Genomic DNA, 25,639 nt, shown 5'->3' on the forward strand with positions numbered 1-25,639 from the left:
ACTGATGGTAGCGCTCGCTTTTTTCCGGATGCCCCAAACAATCGGAAAGGGGATTCATCAGAGAAAATGACTTTACCCCAGTCCTCAGCAGTCCAATCCTTGTACCCTTTGCAGAATATCAGTCTGTCCCTGAAGTTTTCCTGGAGAGAAGTGGCTTCTTTGCTGCCCTTCTTGACACCAGGCCATCCTCCAAAAGTCTTCGCCTCACTGTGCGTGCAGATGCACTCACACCTGCCTGCTGCCATTCCTGAGCAAGCTCTGTACTGGTGGTGTCCCGATCCCTCAGCTGAATCAACTTTAGGAGACGGTCCTGGCGCTTGCTGTACTTTCTTGGGCTCCCTGAAACCTTCTTCACAACAATTGAACCACTCTCCTTGAAGTTCTTGATGATCCGATAAATGGTTGATTTAGGTACAATCTTACTGGCAGCAATATCCTTGCCTGTGAAGCCTTTTTTGTGCAAAGCAATGATGACGGCACGTGTTTCCTTGGAGGTAACCATGATTGACAGAGGAAGAATAATGATTCCAAGCACCATCCTCCTTTTAAAGCTTCCTGTCTGTTATTCGAACTCAATCAGCATGACAGAGTGATCGCCAGCCTTGTCCTCATCAACACTCACACCTGTGTTAACGAGAGAATCACTGACATGTCAGCTGGTCCTTTTGTGGCAGGGCTGAAATTTTGGAGGGGATTCAGTTCATTTGCATGGCAAAGAGGGACTTTGCAATTAATTGCAGTTCATCTGATCACTCTTCATAACATTCTGGAGTATATGCAAATTGCCATCATACAAAGTGAGGCAGCAGACTTTGTGGAAATTAATATTTGTGTCATTCTCAAAACTTTTGGCCACGACTGTACTGTAGCTCTGATTGGCTATAGTGCTCTGGTCCTGGACAAGACAGATGTTTTTATTTACTGCAGTGTCTATTAATTGCCCAAACACATGGCCGCTTTCCCACTCTATGCTGGCTATAGAACTTTCACAAATACTTTAGTATACATCATTCCCAAACATTGTATTCTTATGAAAACGTGAAAATTACCATATCTAAGTGGTCGCTTGTTAGATGTTTTTTTTAAGTGTCATATTCTTCCTGGGGGTGGATATGAACAGATTTGAATAAGAATCAATTTTGCTAAAATGCTGTCAGGTCCACTTCAAATGCAACAATGTTTCACAAAGAGATGGCTAACAACAGCAAGCACGCTGTGATAAAAAACACAGTTCCACTCACCAGATGATGATCATTTAAAAATAACTTTGTGTTTCAAGTTATTCTTGAAAACGGAGAAGCTAACAAATTAGCAACAACATCCTCTTTGATAACACCTGCTGCAGCCGCAAATTAGCCGACAACAAAAGCTAGCTAGCTAGACTGTGGAAAAACTACTGCTTGCTATTGTGCAGTGACCTTTTGGCCTTCAAGAAAGCAGAAGTTTCCATACATTTTTTTGTAAAACGTTCCCACTCATTAAGTCAAAATGTGAATGGTTGATTCCACTGTCACTCCAAAATGAATACAGTTGAATGGCAGATGCCTTTATCTAGCTTCTGATGGCCTAGCCAATGGCTGACTAAACTAGCTAGATGTATCTCCCCAGAGACCAGCAAAGAAAAATCCTGATTGGATTTTTTATTTTATTTACCCTTTCCTTTCCAACTAAAATTAGTGGCACAACCTCTAACAAGCACACCAGGCCATGTCACAGTTGTCGTAAGGTAAAGTGGACCAAGACGCAGCGGGGAAATGTGCACTCATCTTCTTTTATTAAAACAGACAAGAAGGTGAACGAAACCAACACGTACACAAAAAAAACACACCGACTAATAACAGGCCAGTAAGGCACAAAGCTATACACAGCACAATCTCCCACAAAACACTAAAACAAACACATACCTATATATAGGACCCTCAATCAGAGGCAACTAGAAAACACCTGCCTCCAATTGAGAGTCCAATCCCCAATTAACTAAACATAGAAATACAAAGAACTAGACTAAACATAGAAATACATTAACATAGACCAGTGCCCAAAACCCGGAATAATAAATCAAACACCCTACTAAACACACAACCACCCCAAACCACATAAAACAAATACCCCCTGCTACGTCCTGACCAAACTACAATAACAAATAACCCCTTCTACTGGTCAGGACGTGACAGGCCACCATGCTGCAGATAAGACACCAAAAGGAGAGCGCAAAAAACTAAAATAGCAAAACATCGAAAATAGTTGTTGGAATATGATCCTTTTACAAATATAAATGTAAGGGTGTGCACTTAGCTTGCAATTTATTTTGTGTACATTGTCATCTAATTGTACTACTTCATCCATTTCGTGAGATTGTTGGGAAGGGCGCGGTAGAAAGCATTTCATGGTAAAGGCCTGAGGTGGGACCAAGTCATTGTTTTACAAGTCACAAGTTAGTCTCAAGACTTAGCACTCAAATCTCAAGTCAAGACAGCCAAGTCCGAGTCAAGTCTCAAGTCAAGACCATCAAGTCAAGTCTCAAACAAGTCATAATGTGCTCTTCACCAAATGTAATACCATTTCATATTTTTAACAAGAGTAATAGTTAGTATATTACATTTACTCAAATCATGAATGCTTTTAAAAATGTCTATATATTTATTACTTTCCAAATAAACATATTTCCATGAAAATACATGGGTAGCCATGAAAAGACCCCCCCACCAATAGTGATCGACTATCGAGGATCTCTGTGGCGCAATTGGGCGATGTAGGCTTGTACACAATCGCCCAACCTTAACACACTCTGCACTCTCTCTGTGTGGTTACAGTAGGCTAACGTATGTTAATGGTTTTAGGAACAGCAGTAACACCAGGCCTAGCCAGTTGTAGCTCAATCTTGGGTGCAATGATCACGTTCCCGCACTGACTGACTGTGTGGAGGCTCATTGATTTAATGTTACGTTAGCCTACATGATACACTAGTAAAGTAATAAAATATATAGCTGTTGGCTATATTAGCCACGACTTACCGTTCTTTGTGCAGCTTCAAATTTTGAACAAAGTTGGAAATTGTTGCGCCTCCGTCTGTAATTTTCCTCCCTCATATTTTGCAAGTTGCAATTCGTTTTTTGTTGATACAGCATCGTCTTTATATCCAAAAATAATCATTTGGGGTATCATCTTTCCAAGGGCTCCGACTGAATTCACCCACCGACGTTCCTCTGCACTGCCACGTGCAACTTTCTTTCAGCTGGCACAATTTGATTGGCTGCTGTCCGATTCAAACTGTAATCCGTTAAATGAAGAGTTGATGCGCTGCACACATTTTTTAATAGCATCATTTTTAATATTTGGGCTTGGGGAGGGTATCAAGTCAGGTTGAGTCAAAAGGATAAAGTCCAAGTTAAGTAACGAGTCATTGGTGTTAAAGTCAAAGTCATCATATTTGTGACTCATGTCCACACCTCTGGTAAAGGCTACACCAGTCGTATTCTGCGCATGTGACAAATAACATTTGATTTGATTTTGATATGAACCCAATATGTTACAAATTTGTTGTGCTTAAGATCCCAGAGTGCATCTTTAAAGTGCAAAGGTGTATGGCTACATGTGACCATCACAAACTGGTTGCAATCTGGTTTATGTTGTCATTGCCAGCAACTTTACCCACAGAGCTCTATCGATGTGGTACTGATGATTTTCAATGAACTCTGCATCATGTTCCTGTCTTCTGTGTGGTACTGGTGGTGATGTTGGGTTTACTCTCTTCTGTCCTGTGTGTGGTACTGGTGGTGATGTTGGGTTTACAATCTTCTGTCCTCTGTGGTACTGGTGGTGATGTTGGGTTTACTCTCTTCTGTCCTCTGTGTGGTACTGGTGGTGATGTTGGGTTTACTCTCTTCTGTCCTACTGTGTGGTACTGGTGGTGATGTTGGGTTTACAATCTTCTGTCCTCTGTGTGGTACTGGTGGTAATGTTGGGTTTACTCTCTTCTCTCCTCTGTGTGGTACTGGTGGTAATGTTGGGTTTACTCTCTTCTGTCCTACTGTGTGGTACTGGTGGTGATGTTGGGTTTACAATCTTCTGTCCTCTGTGTGGTACTGGTGGTAATGTTGGGTTTACTCTCTTCTCTCCTCTGTGTGGTACTGGTGGTGATGTTGGGTTTACTCTCCTCTGTCCTCTGTGGTACTGGTGGTAATGTTGGGTTTACTCTCTTCTCTCCTCTGTGTGGTACTGGTGGTAATGTTGGGTTTACTCTCTTCTGTCCTACTGTGTGGTACTGGTGGTAATGTTGGGTTTACAATCTTCTCTCCTCTGTGTGGTACTGGTGGTAATGTTGGGTTTACTCTCTTCTGTCCTCTGTGTGGTACTGGTGGTAATGTTGGGTTTACTCTCTTCTGTCCTGTGTGTGGTACTGGTGGTGATGTTGGGTTTACTCTCTTCTCTCCTCTGTGTGGTACTGGTGGTGATGTTGGGTTTACTCTCTTCTGTCCTCTGTGGTACTGGTGGTGATGTTGGGTTTACTCTCTTCTGTCCTCTGTGTGGTACTGGTGGTGATGTTGGGTTTACTCTCTTCTGTCCTCTGTGGTACTGGTGGTGATGTTGGGTTTACTCTCTTCTCTCCTCTGTGTGGTACTGGTGGTGATGTTGGGTTTACTCTCTTCTCTCCTCTGTGTGGTACTGGTGGTGATGTTGGGTTTACTCATCTCTGTGTGGTACTGGTGGTGATGTTGGGTTTACTCTCCTCTGTGTGGTACTGGTGGTAATGTTGGGTTTACTCTCTTCTGTCCTCTGTGTGGTACTGGTGGTAATGTTGGGTTTACTCTCTTCTGTCCTCTGTGGTACTGGTGGTAATGTTGGGTTTACTCTCTTCTCTCCTCTGTGTGGTACTGGTGGTAATGTTGGGTTTACTCTCTTCTCTCCTCTGTGTGGTACTGGTGGTGATGTTGGGTTTACTCATCTCTGTGTGGTACTGGTGGTGATGTTGGGTTTACTCTCCTCTGTGTGGTACTGGTGGTAATGTTGGGTTTACTCTCTTCTGTCCTCTGTGTGGTACTGGTGGTAATGTTGGGTTTACTCTCTTCTGTCCTCTGTGTGGTACTGGTGGTAATGTTGGGTTTACTCTCTTCTGTCCTACTGTGTGGTACTGGTGGTGATGTTGGGTTTACAATCTTCTCTCCTCTGTGTGGTACTGGTGGTAATGTTGGGTTTACTCTCTTCTCTCCTCTGTGTGGTACTGGTGGTGATGTTGGGTTTACTCTCTTCTGTCCTCTGTGTGGTACTGGTGGTAATGTTGGGTTTACTCTCTTCTGTCCTACTGTGTGGTACTGGTGGTGATGTTGGGTTTACTCTCTTCTGTCCTCTGTGTGGTACTGGTGGTAATGTTGGGTTTACTCTCTTCTGTCCTCTGTGTGGTACTGGTGGTAATGTTGGGTTTACTCTCTTCTCTCCTCTGTGTGGTACTGGTGGTGATGTTGGGTTTACTCTCTTCTCTCCTCTGTGTGGTACTGGTGGTAATGTTGGGTTTACTCTCTTCTGTCCTACTGTGTGGTACTGGTGGTGATGTTGGGTTTACAATCTTCTGTCCTCTGTGTGGTACTGGTGGTGATGTTGGGTTTACTCTCTTCTGTCCTACTGTGTGGTACTGGTGGTGATGTTGGGTTTACTCTCTTCTGTCCTACTGTGTGGTACTGGTGGTAATGTTGGGTTTACAATCTTCTGTCCTCTGTGTGGTACTGGTGGTAATGTTGGGTTTACTCTCTTCTGTCCTCTGTGTGGTACTGGTGGTAATGTTGGGTTTACTCTCTTCTGTCCTACTGTGTGGTACTGGTGGTGATGTTGGGTTTACTCTCTTCTCTCCTCTGTGTGGTACTGGTGGTAATGTTGGGTTTACTCTCTTCTGTCCTACTGTGTGGTACTGGTGGTAATGTTGGGTTTACAATCTTCTGTCCTCTGTGTGGTACTGGTGGTAATGTTGGGTTTACTCTCTTCTCTCCTCTGTGTGGTACTGGTGGTAATGTTGGGTTTACTCTCTTCTGTCCCTGTGTGTTGCTGGTGGTGATGTTGGGTTTCCAATCTTCTGTCCTCTGTGTGGTACTGGTGGTGATGTTGGGTTTACTCTCTTCTCTCCTCTGTGTGGTACTGGTGGTAATGTTGGGTTTACAATCTTCTCTCCTCTGTGTGGTACTGGTGGTAATGTTGGGTTTACTCTCTTCTGTCCTACTGTGTGGTACTGGTGGTAATGTTGGGTTTACAATCTTCTCTCCTCTGTGTGGTACTGGTGGTAATGTTGGGTTTACAATCTTCTCTCCTCTGTGTGGTACTGGTGGTGATGTTGGGTTTACTCTCTTCTCTCCTCTGCGTGGTACTGGTGGCGATGTTATCTCTCCTCTTCTGTGTGGTGATGTTGGGCTATCTCTCCTCTTCTGTGTGGTGTCGTGTCTTTGGCATCAATAAAACGGAAGACATGTTTATCAAATAACTGTGTAATTATTATTACGCGATTAAACTGATTAATCGTGTAACTGTAATTAACTAGAAGGTCGGGGCACCAAGGAAAATATTCAGATTACAAAGTTATAATTTTCCTAATATAACTTTCAGATATTATAATATCTGATCCATGAGTCCTCTGATTAATGATGCGTTAGTTTACCTCACGTCAATCTCATTCCAAACATCGTAAATTGTTGGTTATCTGCACATCGTTTATAACCCCTGTCTCTTCACAGGGGCGGGCCACTGATTGGTCAGGGCTCTTTCCTTATGAAAACCCAAGTCTCTCATTTGGAAGCTAAAATTAAATTTAATCTCCTAACAAACAGTTTCAATATCAAACATTTAAATTGCACAACAATTCCATGTGAATCTGATAACTAGAATGTGTAGACTTTCCCAGGTACAGTTTATGTCATCCTGTCATCAGTCATAATGTCTCAGATGACAACCGAACTGACATCCATACTCATTAAGTACCTGGTATATTTCCAACTGGTTCTATTACCGAAATATGGTTCCTTTCCCCCCACTTGTTTGATGTTCCCAGACTCTCTATATTAAACAAAGGCTATTCAAAAGTCCTTCAGTAGGGTCAGAGAGAGAGGGGAAGGGAGAAAGGTATTTATGGGGGGGTCATAAACCTTACCCACAGGCCAACGTCATGACAGTGGTGATGTTGGGCTATCTGTCCTCTTCTGTGTGGTGATGTTGGGCTATCTCTCCTCTTCTGTGTGGTGATGTTGGGCTATCTCTCCTCTTCTGTGTTCATCTACAGGAGGTTTTTCCAGACAGCTCACTTCTATGTGGAGGACAGTAGTTCTCCCAGGGTGGTGGCCAATGAGAACATCCCTGTCATCCCCATCCCAGGTAAGACACACCTTCTTTAACACACCATAACACACATGAGAGCCCAATTCAATCTAACCTGCTTTAGCAATATTTTTGTGTTTACAAACTATTGCCCACCGCTTCCTGGTAGGTTTTTATAGTAGCCACAACCATTCTGTGACCATTTTCTTGTCAATGTTTTTGTCCACACTCTCAAAGTCAAGTATTTTTCTTTGTTAGTCATTATCTGCTCTTGTTAAGGATAGGATCCATTCTAGTGTGAGTTTAATACTTTTGAATGGGCCAATCTACTTCTATTTTACTCAGCAGCTTACACCCTGAGTGCATGTAAAAATGCTTGTGACCTGCTCTATTAGGAGTCATGTGAGAGGGTTCTTCTCTGAGAGAGCCCAGTGTAGAGGCAGCTAGTCAATAGCACAATGAGAAGACAGTGCTGTGTGTAGTGCATAGCGTTCCTTTAAAGAGAGCAGACACTCAGGGACAGAGGGACTATGGCACTACGGCCCAGTTCATAGCAATGATGGTTAACTTAAAGAACTCAGCTGATGTCTGTATTGACTCTTCATCCATTCTGCTTTTGTCTCTTTTCTCTCTCCCTCTCTCTCCCCCCACCTTTGCTCGCTCTCTTTCCCCCCCACCCCCACCTTCGCTGGCTCTCTCCCCCCTCCTCGCTCGCTCTCTCCCCCTTCCTCGCTCGCTCTGTCCCTCTTCCTCGCACGCTCGCTCTGTCCCCCTTCCTCGCACACTCGCTCTGTCCCCCTTCTGCGCATGCTCGCTCTGTCGCCCTTCACCGCACGCTCGCTCTGTCGCCCTTCACCGCAGGCTCGCTCTGTCCCCCTTCCTCACATGCTCGCTCTGTCCCCCTTCCTCGCTCGCTCTGTCCCCCTTCCTCGCTCGCTCTGTCCCCCTTCCTTGCTCGCTCTTTCCCTGTCCCCCTTCCTCGCGCAAGCGCTCTGTCCCCTTCCTCGCTCACGCGCTCTCTCCCCTACTCCCTCTTTTCTCCTCAATGTGGAGACGAACTGCTTCTTTCTGTACAGACAAGTTAATATACCATCTCAGAGAACCGAGTGTTAAGTGTTTATAGAACTGTGATTGTTTTACAGCGTCTGAAATGCTAAATCCATCCCCCCACTGGACTGTAATGCATGGAGCCAAAACTCTGACACAGCTGGTCTAGTGTGTGTGCCTGCCTGCACGTGTGCCTGCCTGCACGTGAATGTCTTTGTTCCACCTTTCATCACATCCCTTCTCTCCTGAATAAAGGGATGCAAAATGTGTGCACAGCTGCAAAGTTCTAGCAAATCCAAATGTGCCCATAGTATTGTAATCAGCTCCATTGATTAGTGTATAAATGGAAGACGGTTGACAAATGGACACTCAAACAATCCCCCAATCACCTTTAACCATGGAACCATTGAACTGAGTCAGGGAGTGCCTGTCTGTCAGTGGACCCAGCTGGGAGTGTGTATTGGCTGTAATATCACACACCAGCACCAGCAGACAAACCCAGCAGCTGTTTCCTCTGTCCACACACACACACACCCTTTGTCCTGATGGCTTTCTCTGTGTGACAGTAGCCTCCCCATCACCTCTCCTCCCTAATGGATAATTTGGGACTGATGTGGCTCATCTGACACAGATGCCACCCCCTCTAAACACCCATATTAGACAATTATGGCTCTTTGTCCGCCAGTGACTGGTTTAGCTGTGGTGTGATTCCCATCGCTCTGTGTGACATGGCTAATAAGTGTTCTTCTCAACATAAACAACAACAATATCTGTACTACTGGGGTAGTTATTAGTCTTAGTGGGAGGCTGTGTGGGATGTGCTGATTTAGGATCAGTTTTGCCTTTTAGATCACATTGAATGAGATTTAATGGACAGGGAGGACCTGATCCTAGAGCAGCACTCCTACTCTGAGACGTTTGGGCCCCATATATGTTCTTGTCTGAAAGTGTCTGTGGGAGAGGCAGTGAACATCTAGCAGATTGCTGGTTCATTTGTAATGCTGTGCCACACTAGAGTAGCACAGTGGGACGTTGGTAATCTAAGGGATACAGGCTGAAGGGATATTCAAATATTTGGTCTTTCATTTGTCTGTCTGAAATATGGAAGATGTTACAAACGTAGGGAGGTTCTAGACAGGATATTAATATTGTTATTTACACCTTCACAAAGTATTCACACCCCTGGACTTTTTCCACATTTTGTTGTTATAGCCTGAATTTAAAATTGATCTAAATTTAGATTTTGTTTGTGACAGTCATACACTCACTCAATTCAATTCAAGGCACTTTATTGGCATGGGAAACATATGTTAACATTGCCAAAGAAAGTCACTCTCTCTCTGCCAATGTGAAGAAGGCCTAAGTGTGATATGTCCACATTTGTGTCTTTCTAAGTGTGGTATGTCTTCCTACAGATGACATGGATGCCATCCCTGTCAGGCAGTTCATCAAACACATCATGGAGCTCTACTCCAACAACTTGCACGGGTTCTCTGAGGAGTTTGAGGTAGGAAGTAACACAATACGTTTTTATCTCTCAGCCTTTCTCCTATTGTTGAGGGGGAGTGTGTGTCTGTGAGTCTATGATATTCTCATATTCTGGTTTATGTTGTCTGTGTGTGTAGTTGTGTACATTACTGCCTATGTCTGTGAGTGTGTAGTTGTGTACATTACTGCCTATGTCTGTGAGTGTGTAGTTGTGTACATTACTGCCTATGTCTGTGAGTGTGTAGGTGTGTACATTACTGCCTATGTCTGTGTAAACACTATGAAATGTGTACAGGGCATGTGCAGTATGTATACTGAAAAAATATAAATAAATACAATGATTTGACTGAGTTACAGTTCATATCAGGAAATCAGTCAATTAAAATAAATCCATTAGGCCCTAATCTATGGATTTCACATGACTGGGCAGGAGCGCAGCATAGGCCCACCCACTGGGGAGCCAGGCCCAGCCAATCAGAACGAGTTCTTCGCCACAAAAGGGCTTTATTACAGACAGAAATACAACTCAGTCAGCTGTCTGGGTGGCTGGTCTCAAACGATCCCGCAGGTGAAGAAGCCGGATATGGAGCTCCTGGGCTGGCATGGTTACACTTGGTCTGCGGTTGTGAGGCCGGTTGGACGTACTGCCAAATTCTCTAAAACAACATTGGAGGCAGTTTATGGTAGAGAAATGAACATTAAATTCTCCAGGAACAGCTCTGGTGGACATTCCTGCATTCAGCATGCCAATTGCATGCTCCCTCGACTTGAGACATCTGTGGCATTGTGTTGTTTGACAAAACTGCACATTTTGGAGTGGCCTTTTATTTTCCTCAGCACAAGGTGCACCTGTGTAATGATCATTCCGTTTAATAATCTTCTTGATATGCTACTCCTCTCAGGTGGTTGGATTATCTTGGAAAAAGAGAAATCCTCACTAACAGGGATATAAACAAATTTGTGCACAGAATTTGAGAGAAATAAGCTTTTTGTACGTATGGAACATTTCTGGGATCTTTTTTCACCTCATGAAACATGGGACCAACACTTTACGTGTTGCGTTTTATATTTTTGTTCAGTATATTTATACTGAAAAAAGTGTGTGTTGTGGAGCAGATGGCTGAGTGTGAGGCAGGTTAATTAACAGTCTAGTTGCTGGTTGTCACGATCATTAGAGTAAGCATCGGACCAAAATGCAGCGTGGTTTGGGTTCATCATCTTTATTATGTGAACAGGCACAAAAAAAACCAATAAAGAACAAAACGAAACGTGAAGCTATGCAGTGCTCAAGGCAACTAAACACAAACAAGATCCCACAAAACACAGTGGGGAAATGGCTGCCTAAATATGATCCCCAATCAGAGACAACGATAAACAGTTGCCTCTGATTGGGAACCATACCAGGCCAACATAGAATTAAATAAACTAGAATGCCCACCCTCGTCACACCCCGACCCAACCAAAATAGAGAATAAAGGATCTCCAAGGTCAGGGCGTGACTGGTTGGCTGGACAGGAACACACTGCCTCTGTGACCAGGTGGAGGCACAAAGCTAACACTTCCCCAGAAGGAACACACTGCACACACAGCACACAGACGCACACAGCTGGGTGCAGGTGAACCTACATTATTCATACTATGTCAATCAAACAGAGTACAGACATACAGCCGCAACACTAGGCTAGTTGTCCCAGATGTGTGGATACACACAACTATACAAACCCGTAAGATAATGATCATGTTTCTAATGTAATTCAAACATATCAATATTAACTGATGGGTCATTTGCTGTTTGAAAAATAAATAGTTTTCTTCCCATCTTGACCTCTCTCTCCCTAGGAGGTCCAGCGTTGTACGGTGGACCTTAAGATCACTGCAGAACATTCCAATCATCCTGACAACAAGCACAAAAACAGATACATCAACATCGTGGCTTGTAAGTCAACACTGACAGCCTGTTATATTCATGTGTGATGTTAAAAAGGCAATGCAGAATGAGACTAATATTCCTTTCATCTATCTCCCAGACGATCACAGTAGGGTGAAGTTACGACCCCTGGCTGGCAAGGATGCTAAACACAGTGACTACATGAACGCTAACTATGTAGATGTAGGTCAACCAACTGCTTTAGATGTATTTAGTAGCTATTCTAAGTGTTTTTATGTATGCTGTGTTCTCTTTCTCTGTCATTATATATGCTCTGGTACTCACCTTATGTGTACTGTACTTGCGCTCTGTGTGAGTGTACTGCTGTCACTCAGCCCCTCGTCTCCTCTCAACAGGGTTACAACCATCCCAAGGCCTACATCGCCGCCCAGGGCCCTCTCAAGTCCACGTTCGAGGACTTCTGGAGGATGGTGTGGGAACAGAACACTGGTATCATCGTCATGATCACCAACCTGGTAGAGAAAGGAAGGGTAGGTGGTCTCTCGCTGACTGTTGGTGTAAAGAGCATATCATATTGTTGTTTGACAGGGAAGATAAGATTAATACTGTTTTCTTTTTCCAGAGAAGATTAGATTAATACTGTTGTCTTTCACAGAGAAAATGTGACCAATACTGGCCCACAGAGAGCAGTGAGGAGTATGGCAACATTGTGGTGACTCTGAAGAGTACTAAAGTTCACGCCTGTTACACACTGAGACAATTCCTCATACGGAACACCAAAGTCAAAAAGGTATGTCCAAATGGTACAGTACCCCTACAGTACGTCTACAGTACTACTGAGATGTTTGTGCATAGTGCTCTTCCCTTGTGTTGGGGACCCCTCCGCTTAGGGCTGCTTTCCCCAGACACACATTAAGCCTAGTCCTGGCTAAAATCACTAAGAATCATGTTCAATAGAAATCCTCCATTGAAATAGTTTTTGGGCTAGGCCTAAGGAAATTGGCCCTTTAGCCAGAAGGTCTTCCCTTGTGTGCCTTATATTTTTGTATCTGTCAAGTGGACATACTCCATCCAGTTTATTCTTAAATGTCATCCATGTTGTTTCAGGGTCAGAAGGGCAACCCGAAGGGGCGTCAGAACGAGCGGATGGTGATCCAGTATCACTACACCCAGTGGCCTGACATGGGCGTTCCGGAATACACCCTACCTGTCCTCACCTTTATAGGGCGCTCCTCTGCAGCACGCGCACCTGGCATGGGCCCTGTCCTAGTGCACTGCAGGTACAATAGCTCTCTAGAAAAATGATGTTCTCTAAACATGGATTCCACCCATGTTTACTGCAGAGAGGGTGACGCTCTATCCTAGTGCACAAAATCATCTTCCTCATCATAAGAAGTAATCAGAAACACCACTAGTTTCATTGAAGTCTTGTCTACGATCCGTAATACAGCTCGTTCTATGGGTCTCCTGTGGTAGTTAGTAGTTAACATGTGTTTTGGTTGTATAGTGCTGGAGTCGGGCGGACAGGGACGTACATCGTCATCGACAGCATGCTGCAGCAGATCAAAGACAAAAGCACAGTCAACGTCTGGGGCTTTCTCAAACACATCCGCACACAACGCAACTACCTGGTCCAGACAGAGGTGTGTGTGTGTGTGTGTGTGTGTGTGTGTGTGTGTGTGTGTGTGTGTGTGTGTGTGTGTGTGTGTGTGTGTGTGTGTGTGTGTGTGTGTGTGTGTGTGTGTGTGTGTGTGTGTGTGTGTGTGTGTGACAAATGACACCTCCAATACACCTCCAAAGTTCATACAGCTACAGTAACTTCCGAAGAGAATGTCATCTCCTACACAATGTTACACTAGCTAGAGAGATCTTCTCCATAAGCTCAGTGGTTCTCTCCAGTCTAATTCTTCCTCCCTCTGCCCTTCCCCCTGGACTATAGGAGCAGTACGTGTTCATCCATGATGCCCTGATGGAGGCCATCCTGGGCAGTGAGACAGAGGTACCCGCCTGGCAGCTCCATGGTTACGTCAACAGCATCCTCACCCCCGGCCTGGGGGGCCGCACACGCCTCGACAAGCAGTTCAGGGTATGATGAACCCCAGACTCCTTTGGTGTAGCATAGTGTAGTTCGTGCTGTATGTCTTACAAACTATAAGGAATAGAGCCTTTTAGAGACTCCATAGTTGAAGGGCTACGGTGTACTGAACACTGTAATACATGTCACATACACACTTAATAAACATTAAACCCATTCATGGTGAGATTTTTCTATCTCACAGTACGGTCTTGCTACCTCTATCTCTCCAGCTGCTGACCCAGAGTAACGGCAGCTTCGTGGAGTGTTTCAGCGCCCAGAAAGACTGCAACAAGGAGAAGAACCGCAACTCCTCAGTAGTTCCATGTGAGGACAGTATTTCTATAGATACTATCCTAGGCTACATTATCAATTTCTCTGTCAATTCCCCATCATCTACTGCACTGAGTGAGATAATGAGGTGTCATGCTTTGCCAGTTCGCCCCGAGACATTATAGAAAGAGTTTATTTACCTGGCCATGTTATGGAAAGTGCTGTAGATGCCACAGCAACAGTTATGTGCATTATTATCTAGTACTGTATCATGGCACCCTAAGGCCATGGGTGTGATTGAATACATGTTTTCCCGCTCTAGCGGAACGAGCTCGCGTAGGACTGGCCCCTCTCCCTGGAATGAAAGGCACAGACTATATCAATGCCTCCTACATAATGGTATGATACTGCTATACCCCACACACCACACAACGCTCACCACACACACTCTGTCTAATGATATCTTCTGTTCCCTTGATGATTATAATTACTCTGCATTTCAAACTGTTATTGTGTGAAGCCTCTTACTGAATAATAGTCAATTATTTATTATAAGGAATAATTAATACTGAGAAATTGAGACAAGGGCCTGTACACAGTACTCATCACGATCCGATCGTAACCTTTTAAAACTCATTTAGATCAAATGTAAAACCTAACTGGCACAATAAATTCCTTCTGATGTTTAGACAACGTGAAAGTAATTGGGTAATCATGTTATAGAAGATTTTGTGAGTTGTTGACTATGTATGAGTGCTTACATATTGATCTTCTACCTTGGGCCACGCAGGGTTACTACAGGAGTAATGAGTTCATCATTACCCAGCATCCTTTACCCCACACCACCACAGACTTCTGGAGAATGATCTGGGACCACAATGCCCAAATCATCGTCATGCTTGCAGACAACCATGGTTTGGTGAGTAGAGTAGCTGGCCAGAAGGTTATAACATTTAGTCAAGTAGCGCTCTACTGTTCTCGCCTGGTTACACACACATACATTACACACATCTAACATGTATGTCTGCCATATGTGTATTTAGGCTGAGGATGAGTTTGTGTACTGGCCCAGCAGAGAGGAGGCAATGAACTGCCTAGCTTTCACCGTCACCTTGATCAGCAAGGACAGACTGTGTCTCTCTAACGAAGAACAGATCATCATCCACGACTTCATCTTGGAGGCCACGCAGGTACAGTAACCCTTCACCTTTGACCTTTCACCCTTCACAAGTAAACTCTCACCTGCGTGAGTGTATAAAACCCTCTCAGACCCTGTCATACCTGTACACAGATGGCAGGGCCATGTGTGTCCCAGAGTGATCCTTCAAGCTAGATAGGAAAGTAGTATTTGAATACATTTAAAAGTTTATTATTCCCATTAATACAAACTAAGTGTCGATAAGTGGGCTTTAGCTAAACTACAGTGCTGGCCTGAGGTAGCGGTACTGTATTGTCAGTGTCCTAGTTGTCTGTCTGTCTGTCTAATATCTCTCCCACTAACAGGATGACTATGTCCTGGAGGTGAGACATTTCCAGTGCCCTAAATGGCCCAACCCTGATGCCCCTCTCAGCGGCACCTTTGAGCTCATCAACGTCATCAAAGAGGAGGCTATGACCCGAGACGGACCCACCATTATACACGATGAGTAAGTGTGTTTGTCGGCATGCATGCATTGGTATATCAGGAGTATGTATGTGTGTTAACATGTCCCTCCATGTCCCTGGTAGGTTTGGGGCCGTGTCTGCAGGGACTCTGTGTGCCCTCACCACCTTGTCTCAGCAGTTGGAGAGTGAAGGGGCTGTGGATGTCTATCAGGTGGCTAAGATGATCAACCTCATGAGGCCGGGAGTCTTCACAGACATAGTGAGTTCACCCCTGACCCAGTCAGGAGGATTGGTGCTGTCAGGCTTCAATAATCGCCAATAAGCAATAACTTATTTAACTTAAGCAAAATCTCCAGTCAGTCATAGGAACAAATATCACTTGGTGGTTGTCATTGCTCATTCTGACATGTCAACAATCTTAGAATAGACCTAGAAGTATCATTTAAAGTTGTAACATTTGTCAGTAATTTACAGTGGTGTTAACCTGTCTCTCGGTCTTCCTCTCTCCCGGTGTGTCTGTCTCCAGGAGCAGTACCAGTACCTGTACAAGGCCATGCTGAGCCTGGTGAGCAGTAGAGACAGTGGGATGAGCCCCATCTACATGGACACTAATGGAGTGGTGGTCATCATGGACCAATCAGATCCTGCTGAGAGCATGGAGTCGCTGGTCTGACTGGTTACTGGTCTGACTGACCACACCACCATCCGAAGGCACTTAATTTGTACAACTCTGAGGAACAAAGAGAACTTTGGCGGACTTTCCTTGAGGCCTTTTTAGCCAGAATTATTGGTTAAATGAATAACCTGATTACCTTTTTTACACTGATATAAACTTTTTGGATATTTATTTTTTTCTTCATAATTGTTTGTCTTAATTGTTATCCTGCTGAGAGTTGTTAACTGTTACATTGTTTCACGTGAGGAAAAAGAAAGTGTCTCTGTCCAGTTTACACTACACTGTCGGTGTTACTGCCTAAAACCCTGTTAGATAATACAGTACCATTAACTAGACCCTGGCTCCACTGTACTCTACACTCATTGGAACTCTTTGGATTGTGGCAAAGAACAGACTTTAGCTTCAATGAATGAAGAATGAGGACCAAGGACAACCCTGAAGGTCAACATGATCCAGTCGAAAAGATTTCTCAATATAGACTATCCCAGTTCAGTGTATGACAGTACAGCTCACTTAACAAGCATTGCAACACTATCATCTGGTCAACTCTTCGGTAAGACTTTATTGGCGTAGTCCATCTGTAGATGCTCTACAGACTTATCAGTAAGATTTAAACTATCTACTAGCCCTAACCCTTATCCTAATCCTAAATTGAACCCTTACCCTAAACCTTATTCTATACCTAACTAACCGTAACCTTAGCAAGCAGTTGCTTATCAACAGATCGTTTTTTGATGGTAAGCCCATCTGTAGATGCTCTATCAGGACTATCCAAATAAAGTGTACCCAACACTTCTTATTCAGTAAAACCCACCTTATCCCAGGAGCATTTATAATCTGTAGATTATACATATTATTCCTATATTACCCAAATATCTCCATTCTATTTGTAAATTGGTATTACAACAACTACTGTGAACATTCATTGCTTTATATTAAGATTTCTATTGTTTTGTAATCCATATGACTATATACTTGATCATATTAAGCAGCTGGTTTTGTATACTCTGTCATTTCCTCTCTCGCCTTGTGTGGATTGGTGCTTGGACACACTGAGACCCATATTGTCAAATTTGTTTTAATAAATTATACTAGTTAGTTTCTAAACCCAGGTCTACATGTGACTCGTCTGGCATCAACTGTTCCATTACAATGGACTTAACTTCATATTAAACATAGCTTTCATTTTACCATATGAATGGAGTTCTTGGTTTTAACATAATCTGGAGGGTGAAGTGTATTACTGTCATTATAACCAAAGACATGGTTGAAAATTGCAACAAAGTTGTTTGCCCAAAATGTAAACAAGTGTCACATGAAGCTTTTATCCTAAAAACCAGTCCAATGTGTCAGTCCATACTGCACCATGTTGTTTTAACTGGGCTAAAAGAGGTTGTTTTTATCTAACGCCTACACCAAACCACAATATCTACTTTACCCTATACTGTATCCTGTAGCTGTACCCTGTACTGATACATACATGCTGTATTTTCCTATTTGTTCCTATTTTTTGCTCTTCTCTCTCAACAAGTATCTTGTTAAATGAAGTCACAACTCTCCAACATTTGAAGAAAAGTCCTGACTTACTATGGCTGCATTTACCCAGGCCGCCTAAGTCTTTTGACCAATCCCAGATTTTTTTACATCAGATCTTATTCAGATCTGATTGGTCGAAAGACCTATTAGTGAAAAAAATATCAAAATAGGGCTGCCTGTGTAAGCACAGCCTACATGCTCATCTGTCACGAAATGGTTATTGGCAGCAAAAAAAATGTTTTTGCCTGTAACTATTATTGTTATTATTATTATTATTATTATTAACTTTATGCTTTAATCATATTTCATTTATAACATTAGTGTAATTTGCTATTTCAAGGTCATGTACATATTTACTTCAAGGACCAATCTTCTTGGAAGTTATAATCTATGCTGTGTGATCATCATAGACTTTTATATTTTCATATTAAGCTTTTTTCTTTAACATTATCCTACTCTCACTCATTGCATTTGTGGAGAATATGTAGGAATTAAGGGCTCTATTCCATCCTTGTCGCAGAAGTTCAGCATTACAACTTGATAGAAATGTAAAGGTAATGTTCCTGCGTTAGCGGAGACTGCATTCACATAAACGCTGCATGTTGGAAATTACCTTTACATTTCTATAATGCAATCTGTAACGCTTCAGCGAATAGAGCCCCAAGTCTCCAAATAAACAAGTAGACCGACATCACATTCCAGCACAAGTCCATTACTGCATCTAAAATAGCACCCTATTCTCTATATAGCGCCATACTTTTTGGCTCCTGAGTGGCGCAGCGTTCTAAGGCACTACATCTCAGTACTAGAGGCATCACTACAGACCCTGGTTCAATTCCAGGCTGTATCATAGCTGGCCGTGATTGGGAGTCCCATAGGGGTTTTGTTCTTAGCCAACTTGCCTAGTTAAATAGAGGTTAAATAAAATAAAATACATTTGATGAAAAAGAGTGCACTATATAGTGAATAGGGTACCATGATTCTTTTTTGTTCTGTCGGGGTAAAGAATGTTATTACTGCCCATTTGAATATCAGACTTTTATTATAGACTACACCAGACCAATTTGTGCTATGAATGGAAGACATCTAGGGAGTCACTGAGTAAAGTTTGCTGCCTCAATCCATCTAAGCAAGTTCAGCATTCATTCTATTTTGTAAACTTGAAGATAAAGAAATGTTTTTTCCATTTATTATATTCTGTCATTGTATGATAGTACCATGGTGTTGCATTACTATGGTACTGTGATATGATATAATGTTATTAAAGTTTAATAGTGCTATTTAATACGTAAATTGTATTGCTATACATTAAATAAAGTATTGGTTTTGATGTACTTCAACGTGGTGTTGTGTATTTGTCAGATTGACCAAAGTATAAGGCAAGGTTTGAATTGGGTTGTACTCTTATCAAATACATTTTTAATTGTCACATGCTTTGTAAATACAGTTGAAGTCGGAAGTTTACATACACCTTAGCCAACTACATTTCAACTCAGTTTTTCACAATTCCTGACATTTAATCCCAGTAAGAAATCCCTGTTTTAGGTCAGTTAGGATCACCACTTTATTTTAATGTTAAATGTCAGAATAATAGTAGAGAGAATGATTTATTTCCGATTTTATTTCTTTCATCACATTCCCAGTGGGTCAGAAGTTTACATACACTCAATTAGTATTTGATAGCATTGCCTTTAAATTGTTTAACTTGGGTCAAATATTTCAGGTAGCCTTCCACAAAATTCCCACAATAAATTGGGTGAATTTTGGCCCATTCCTCCTGACAGAGCTGGTGTAACTGAGTCAGGTTTGTAGGCCTCCTTGCTTGCACACACTTTTTCAGTGCTGTCCACACATTTTCTATAGGATTGAGGTCAGGGCTTTGTGATGGCCACTCCAATACCATGACTTTGTTGTCCTTAAGCCATTTTGACACAACTTTGGAAGTATGCTTGGGTCATTATCCATTTGGAAGACACATTTGCGACCAAGCTTTAACTTCCTGACTGATGTTTTGAAATGTTGCTTCAATATATCCAGATAATTTTCCTTTCTTCATGATGCCATCTATTTTGTGAAGTGCACCAGCCCTCCTGCACCAAAGCATCCCTACAACATGATGCTGCCACCCCGTGCTTCACGGTTGGGATGGTGTTCTTCGGCTTGCAAGCCTCCCCCTTTTCCGCCAAACAGAACGATGGACATTATGGCCAAACAGTTCTATTTTTGTTTCATCAGACCAGAGGACATTTCTCCAAAAAGTACGATCCTTGTCCCCATGTGCAGTTGCAAACTGCAGTCTGGCTTTTTTAATGACGGTTTTGGAGCAGTGTTGATATAGGACTCGTTTTACTCTGGATATAGATACTTTTGTACCTGTTTTCTCCAGCATTATCACAAGGTCCTTTGCTGTAGTTCTGCAATTGATTTGCACTTTTCGCACCAAAGTACGTTAATCTCCAGGAGACAGAAGGCGTCTCCTTCCTGAGCGGTATGACAGCTGCGTGGTCCCATGGTGTTTATACTTGTGTACTCTTGTTTGTACAGAGGAACGTGGTACCGTCAGGCGTTTGGAAATTGCTCCCAAGGATGACCCAGACTTGTGTTGGTCTACATTTTTTTTCTGAGGTTTTGGCTGATTACTTTTGATTTTCCCATGATGTCAAAGCAAAGAGGAACTGGGTTTGAAGGTAGGCCTTGATATGCATCCACAGGTACACTTCCAATTGACTCAAATTATGTCAATTGCCTATCAGAAGCTTCTAAAGCCATAATTTTCTGGAATTTTTCAAGCTGTTTAAAGGCACAGTCAACTTTGTGTATGTAAACTTCTGACCCACTGGAATTGTGACACAGTGAATTATAAGTGAAATAATCTGTCTGTAAACAATTGTTGGAAAAATGACTTGTGTCATGCACAAAGTAGATGTCCTAACCGACCTGCCAAAACTATAGTTTGTTAACAAGAAATTTGTGGAGTGGTTGAAAAACGAGTTTTAATGACTCCAACCTCTGGACTGTGAACCGTCACTAGAAGCTCTGGACTGTGAACCGTCGCTGGAAGCTCTGGACTGTAAACCGTCGCTGGAGGTTCCGGGCTGTAGAGGCGCACTGGAGGCCTAGTGCATGGAGCCGGCAGAGGACGTACCGGGCTGGGGAGGCGCACTGTAGGCCTGGTGCGTGGAGCTGGCACAGGTGGTGCCGGACTGGTGACAAGCCCTTCAGGGCGAGTGCGGGGAGCAGGCACAGGACGTACCAGACTGGGGAGGCGCACTGGAGGCCTGATGCGTGGAGCTGGCACAGGACGTACCGGACTGGGGAGGCGCACTGGAGGCCTGATGCATGGAGCCGGCACAAGTGGCACCGGACTGGTGACACGCACTTCCTGGAGGATGCGGGGAGCTGGCCCATGACGCACCAGACTGCTGACAGGATCTTCAGGTCAAATGTTGTGCAGAACACACCTGACCAACATCTCTCTCATCTCTCTCTCTCCCAACTTCTCCATTGTCTCCCTGACGGTATCTTGCTCTTCAGGACGAGTGTGGGGATCTGGCACAGGACGTACCGGACTGGGGAGGCGCACTGGAGGCCTGGTGCGTGGAGCCGGCACAGGTTTCACCGGACTGATGACACGCTCCTCCAAACGCCTGCTTTGCCGCATACTCCTAGCTAACCCCTCTCTCCGGTATCCTTCCTCACACTGTTCCATTGACTCCCAGGCGGGCTCTGGCACTCCCCGCTGCTCAGTCGACCACCTCTCGAGCCCCCCCCAAAAAATACATCTTGGGGTTTCTGTGGCCGCGGTCCCTGGCGTCATCGCTGTCCTTCCTGCGTCTTCTGCAACTCCCACCAAAGCAGGGTCTCGTGTCCTCCCATGATCTCCTCCCATGTCCAAAACTCCTTTACCTCATGAACACGCCGCTTGGTCCTTGTGTGGTTGGATATTCTGTCACATTCTTCAAAAGGACGGGACCAAAGCGCAGCGTGCATATAGTTCCACATATTTTATTTCAAAGTGAAACTTAACAAAACAACAAAGACCAAAATGAACGTGCTGTTCGTAGCACACAATGCACTAAACAAAACAATATCCCACAAAACACAGGTGGGAAAAAGGCTACCTAAATATGATCCCAAATTAGAGGCAACGATTACCAGCTGCCTCTAATTGGGAACCATACAACTCACCAACATAGAAATACAATGACTAGAACACCCCCCTAGTCACGCTCTGACCTAAACACCATAGAGAACCAAGGGCTCTCTATGGTCAGAGCGTGACAGACTGGTGTACTTCACAAAATAGATGACATCATGAGGAAAGGAAAATTATGTGGATATATTGAAGCAACATCTCAAGACATCAGTCAGGAAGTTAAAGCTTGGTCACAAATGAATCTTCCAAATGGACAATGACCCCAAGCAAATTTTCCAAAGTTGTGGCAAAATGGCTTATTAAGGACAACAAAGTCAAGGTATTGGAGTGGCCATCACAAAGCCCTGACCTCATCCCATAGAAAATGTGTGGGCAGAACTGAAAAGCGTGTGCGAGCAAGGAGGCCAAAAAACCCGACTCAGTTACACCAGCTCTGTGAAGAGGAATGGGCCAAAATTCACCCAACATATTGTGGGAAGCTTGTGGAAGTGTCACGATTGTCGTAGGGTAAAGTGGACCAAGACGCAGCGGGGAAATGTGCACACATCTTCTTTTTATTAAATGGACAAGAAGGTGAACCAAAACAACACGTACACAAAAAAAACACAACGACTAATAACAGGCCGGTAAGGCACAAAGCTATACACAGCACAATCTCCCACAAAACTAAAACAAACACATACCTATTTATAGTACCCTCAATCAGAGGCAACGAGAAAACACCTTCCTCCAATTGAGGGTTCAACCCCCAATAAACTAAACCTAGAAATACAAAGAACTAGACTAAACATAGAAATACATGAACATAGAACAGTGCCCAAAACCCCGGAATAATAAATCAAACACACCACTAAACACACAACCACCCCGAACCACATAAAACAAATACCCCCTGCCACGTCCTGACCAAACTACAATGACAAATAACCCCTATTACTGGTCAGGACGTGACAGGAAGGTTGCCTGAAACGTTTGACCAAGTTAAACAATTTAAAGGCAATGCTACCAATACTAATTGAGTGTATGTAAACTTCTGACCCACTGGGAATGTGATGAAAGAAATAAAATGTGAAATAAATCATTCTCTCTACTATTATTCTGACATTTCACATTCTTAAAATAAAGTGGTGAACCTAACTGACCTAAGACAGGGAATTTTTACTAGGATTAGATGTCAGGAATTGTGAAAAACATTAAATGTATTTGAGTTTAAATGTATTTGGCTAAGGTGCATGTAAACTTCTGACTTCAACTGTATTTGCATGATTTAGCTTATTCATTATTCATAATTACTTCATAATTTACGTATAGCTCATGCATGTGACCAACCAATACCTCACGAGGTTTCTTCTCTCCATGCTGAGACCTTGATACTGAGATATCCCTTTCCGTTCTCAAAACAATGTTCTGGGCTTACTGACAAATTGCTTCAACTGATAGTGAGGATTCCTCACAGGCATGATCAATCAGTCACTTGCATGAACCCAGTTGAATTGGTTATTAGAAAACCACAAACATAAAATGTTAATTCCCACTGCCTTTCCAAATCATATCCAATCAATTGAATTTACCACAGATGGACTCCAATCAAGTTGTAGATGATCAATGGAAACAGGATGCACCTTAGCTCAATTTTGTAAATAAAGTATTTCTGTTTTAAAAAATGTATACATTTGCAAAAAAATCTAAAAACCTGTTTTCACTTTGTCATTATGGGGTATTGTGTGTAGATTGATGAGGAAAATGTTTTATTTAATCCATTTCAGAATAAGGCTGTAACCTAACAAAATGTGGAAAAAGTCAAGGGGTATGAATACTTTCCGAATGCGCTGTATATATAGTGTGGCGTACAGCAGGTCAGCCACCAGGGGGAGACTCGTCGAGGCCTGGTGACAGACGGAGTATACATCACGAGGCGATGGCTCCATCTGCTGGACGTGCCAGCTCTCGACGGGCTCTCCGCCCAGGACTAATTGGGGCTGATTGGGGAGTTGGTGAGTAATCAAGGGCTGATTGCTCACCAGCTGTATAAAGCCCCATAAAGCTGTCAGAAGGGCAGCACACAGGAGAGGACTGGGGGAAGTAAGGTAACTTCCGTGTAGTTGGAGACGGTGCCCGAGCTAAGATGAGGGAGTTTGAGTTTGTGTGCCCGACAGCATACAGCAAGACCCAGAGCCCAGAAGACGATATCCCGGAAAGGGTCTCATGGGGAGACCTATCCTTTTCTTTTGATTTATTATTTAATAAACACCCTTGAAACCGAGCTAATCATACTCTGTCCGTGTCTGATCTGTGTAAATGTCTTGACCCAACCCCCTGGTCTGCCACAATAGGTAGTATCAGGAATCAAGATAAGACCCAAATGCAGACACGTTCAAAAAACAATGGTTTAATAGTCCAAAGGGCAGGCAAGAGACAGGTCAAGGCAGGCAGGGGTCAATAATCCAGAGAAGGAGCAAGGGTACAGGTCGGCAGGCAGGCTCAGGGCAGGCAGAGTGGTCAGGCAGGCGGGTACAGAGACGGGACAGGCGAGGGTCAAAACCAAGAGGGCGTGAAAAAGAGAGGCTAGGAAAAGCAGGAGCTGACAGGACAAACGCTGGTAAGCTTGACAAACATAACAAACTGGCAACAGACAAACAGAGAACACAGGTATAAATACACAGGGGATAATGGGGAAGATGGGCGACACCTGGAGGGGGGTGGAGACAAGCACAAAGACAGGTGAAACAGATCAGGGCGTGACAGGTAGGGGTAAAGTGACTAGGCAACAGGAAAGATAATAGGCAGTTGTTCAAAAAAACTGGGAACTCGGAAATCTCAGACTTACGACTTCAGTGCCTTCAAAATAACTGGAAACTGGAAAAAACGTGCTCATACTGGGAAAAATTTATTTGAAAGGTCAGCTAACTGGGAATTACAACTCGGGAACTCTGGCCTCTTTCTAGAGCTCTGACCTTCCGACCTGAAGATCACTGACGTTATGATTTGACCTCGTATTTTTCAGAGTTCCCAGTTGTTTTGAACGTGGCAAGTAACAGCAGCGTATGTGATGAGTGTGGAAGTGTGTGTTTGTATTTGTGACGAATGTTTACCTGCGTGTACGTGTTATGTGTGAGTGAGTGAGTGAGTGAGTGAGTGAGTGAGTGAGTGAGTGAGTGAGTGAGTGAGTGAGTGAGTGAGTGAGTGAGTGAGTGAGTGAGTGAGTGAGTGTGTTGGAGTGTCAGTGTATGTATGTGTGAATATGTGGTTAGAGTCCAGTGTGTACAGTGATGTGTATTCATGGATGCCAAGGGAAGCCAGACATCCACCAAAAATGTTCCAAGAAAAAAACATACAAAAACAATTTCTTTCTTCTCTCTGTGTTTCATACATTTCCTTAACTGTGCAAGAGGATACTGAATGTATCTCACCGTAGAAAGCATCCGACCGAACAAAACTCTGTCTGACTCAGTCTGTGTAGGGTATCTATCTGATGCCGTCAGGTCAGAAAGAGTATGACATTGTTGCCGCCCATAGCATTGAACGCAAGGGAAGCCAGTGAGCATTTGGCCTCCCTTGATACATTAAAAAAATAATAGCCAATCAGTGTTGAGCTAAACTGAG

At 43.5% G+C, this 25,639-nt stretch overlaps 1 protein-coding gene across 2 annotated transcripts in view; it reads left to right on the forward strand.

The window, feature by feature from the left end:
* The window catches only part of LOC106583528 (receptor-type tyrosine-protein phosphatase gamma), a 258,643-nt gene extending 239,423 nt beyond the window's left edge, over positions 1-19,220 (forward strand). For both annotated transcript variants that reach the window (XM_045705290.2, XM_045705291.2), the window contains exons 14-29: positions 7,259-7,350; positions 9,756-9,847; positions 11,668-11,764; positions 11,856-11,938; positions 12,112-12,246; positions 12,372-12,506; positions 12,824-12,996; positions 13,224-13,359; positions 13,656-13,802; positions 14,024-14,117; positions 14,386-14,462; positions 14,854-14,982; positions 15,107-15,253; positions 15,567-15,709; positions 15,792-15,927; positions 16,195-19,220. In XM_045705290.2, coding sequence (XP_045561246.1) covers positions 7,259-7,350; positions 9,756-9,847; positions 11,668-11,764; positions 11,856-11,938; positions 12,112-12,246; positions 12,372-12,506; positions 12,824-12,996; positions 13,224-13,359; positions 13,656-13,802; positions 14,024-14,117; positions 14,386-14,462; positions 14,854-14,982; positions 15,107-15,253; positions 15,567-15,709; positions 15,792-15,927; positions 16,195-16,341 — 1,963 coding nt within the window. In that variant the 3' untranslated portion in view covers positions 16,342-19,220. The remainder of the gene's footprint in view (positions 1-7,258; positions 7,351-9,755; positions 9,848-11,667; positions 11,765-11,855; positions 11,939-12,111; positions 12,247-12,371; positions 12,507-12,823; positions 12,997-13,223; positions 13,360-13,655; positions 13,803-14,023; positions 14,118-14,385; positions 14,463-14,853; positions 14,983-15,106; positions 15,254-15,566; positions 15,710-15,791; positions 15,928-16,194) is intronic.
* Positions 19,221-25,639: the final 6,419 nt, after the last annotated feature.

The sequence above is a fragment of the Salmo salar genome, chromosome 22 (genome assembly GCF_965601325.2).
Source record: "Salmo salar chromosome 22, fSalSal1, whole genome shotgun sequence".
NCBI lineage: Eukaryota > Metazoa > Chordata > Actinopteri > Salmoniformes > Salmonidae > Salmo > Salmo salar.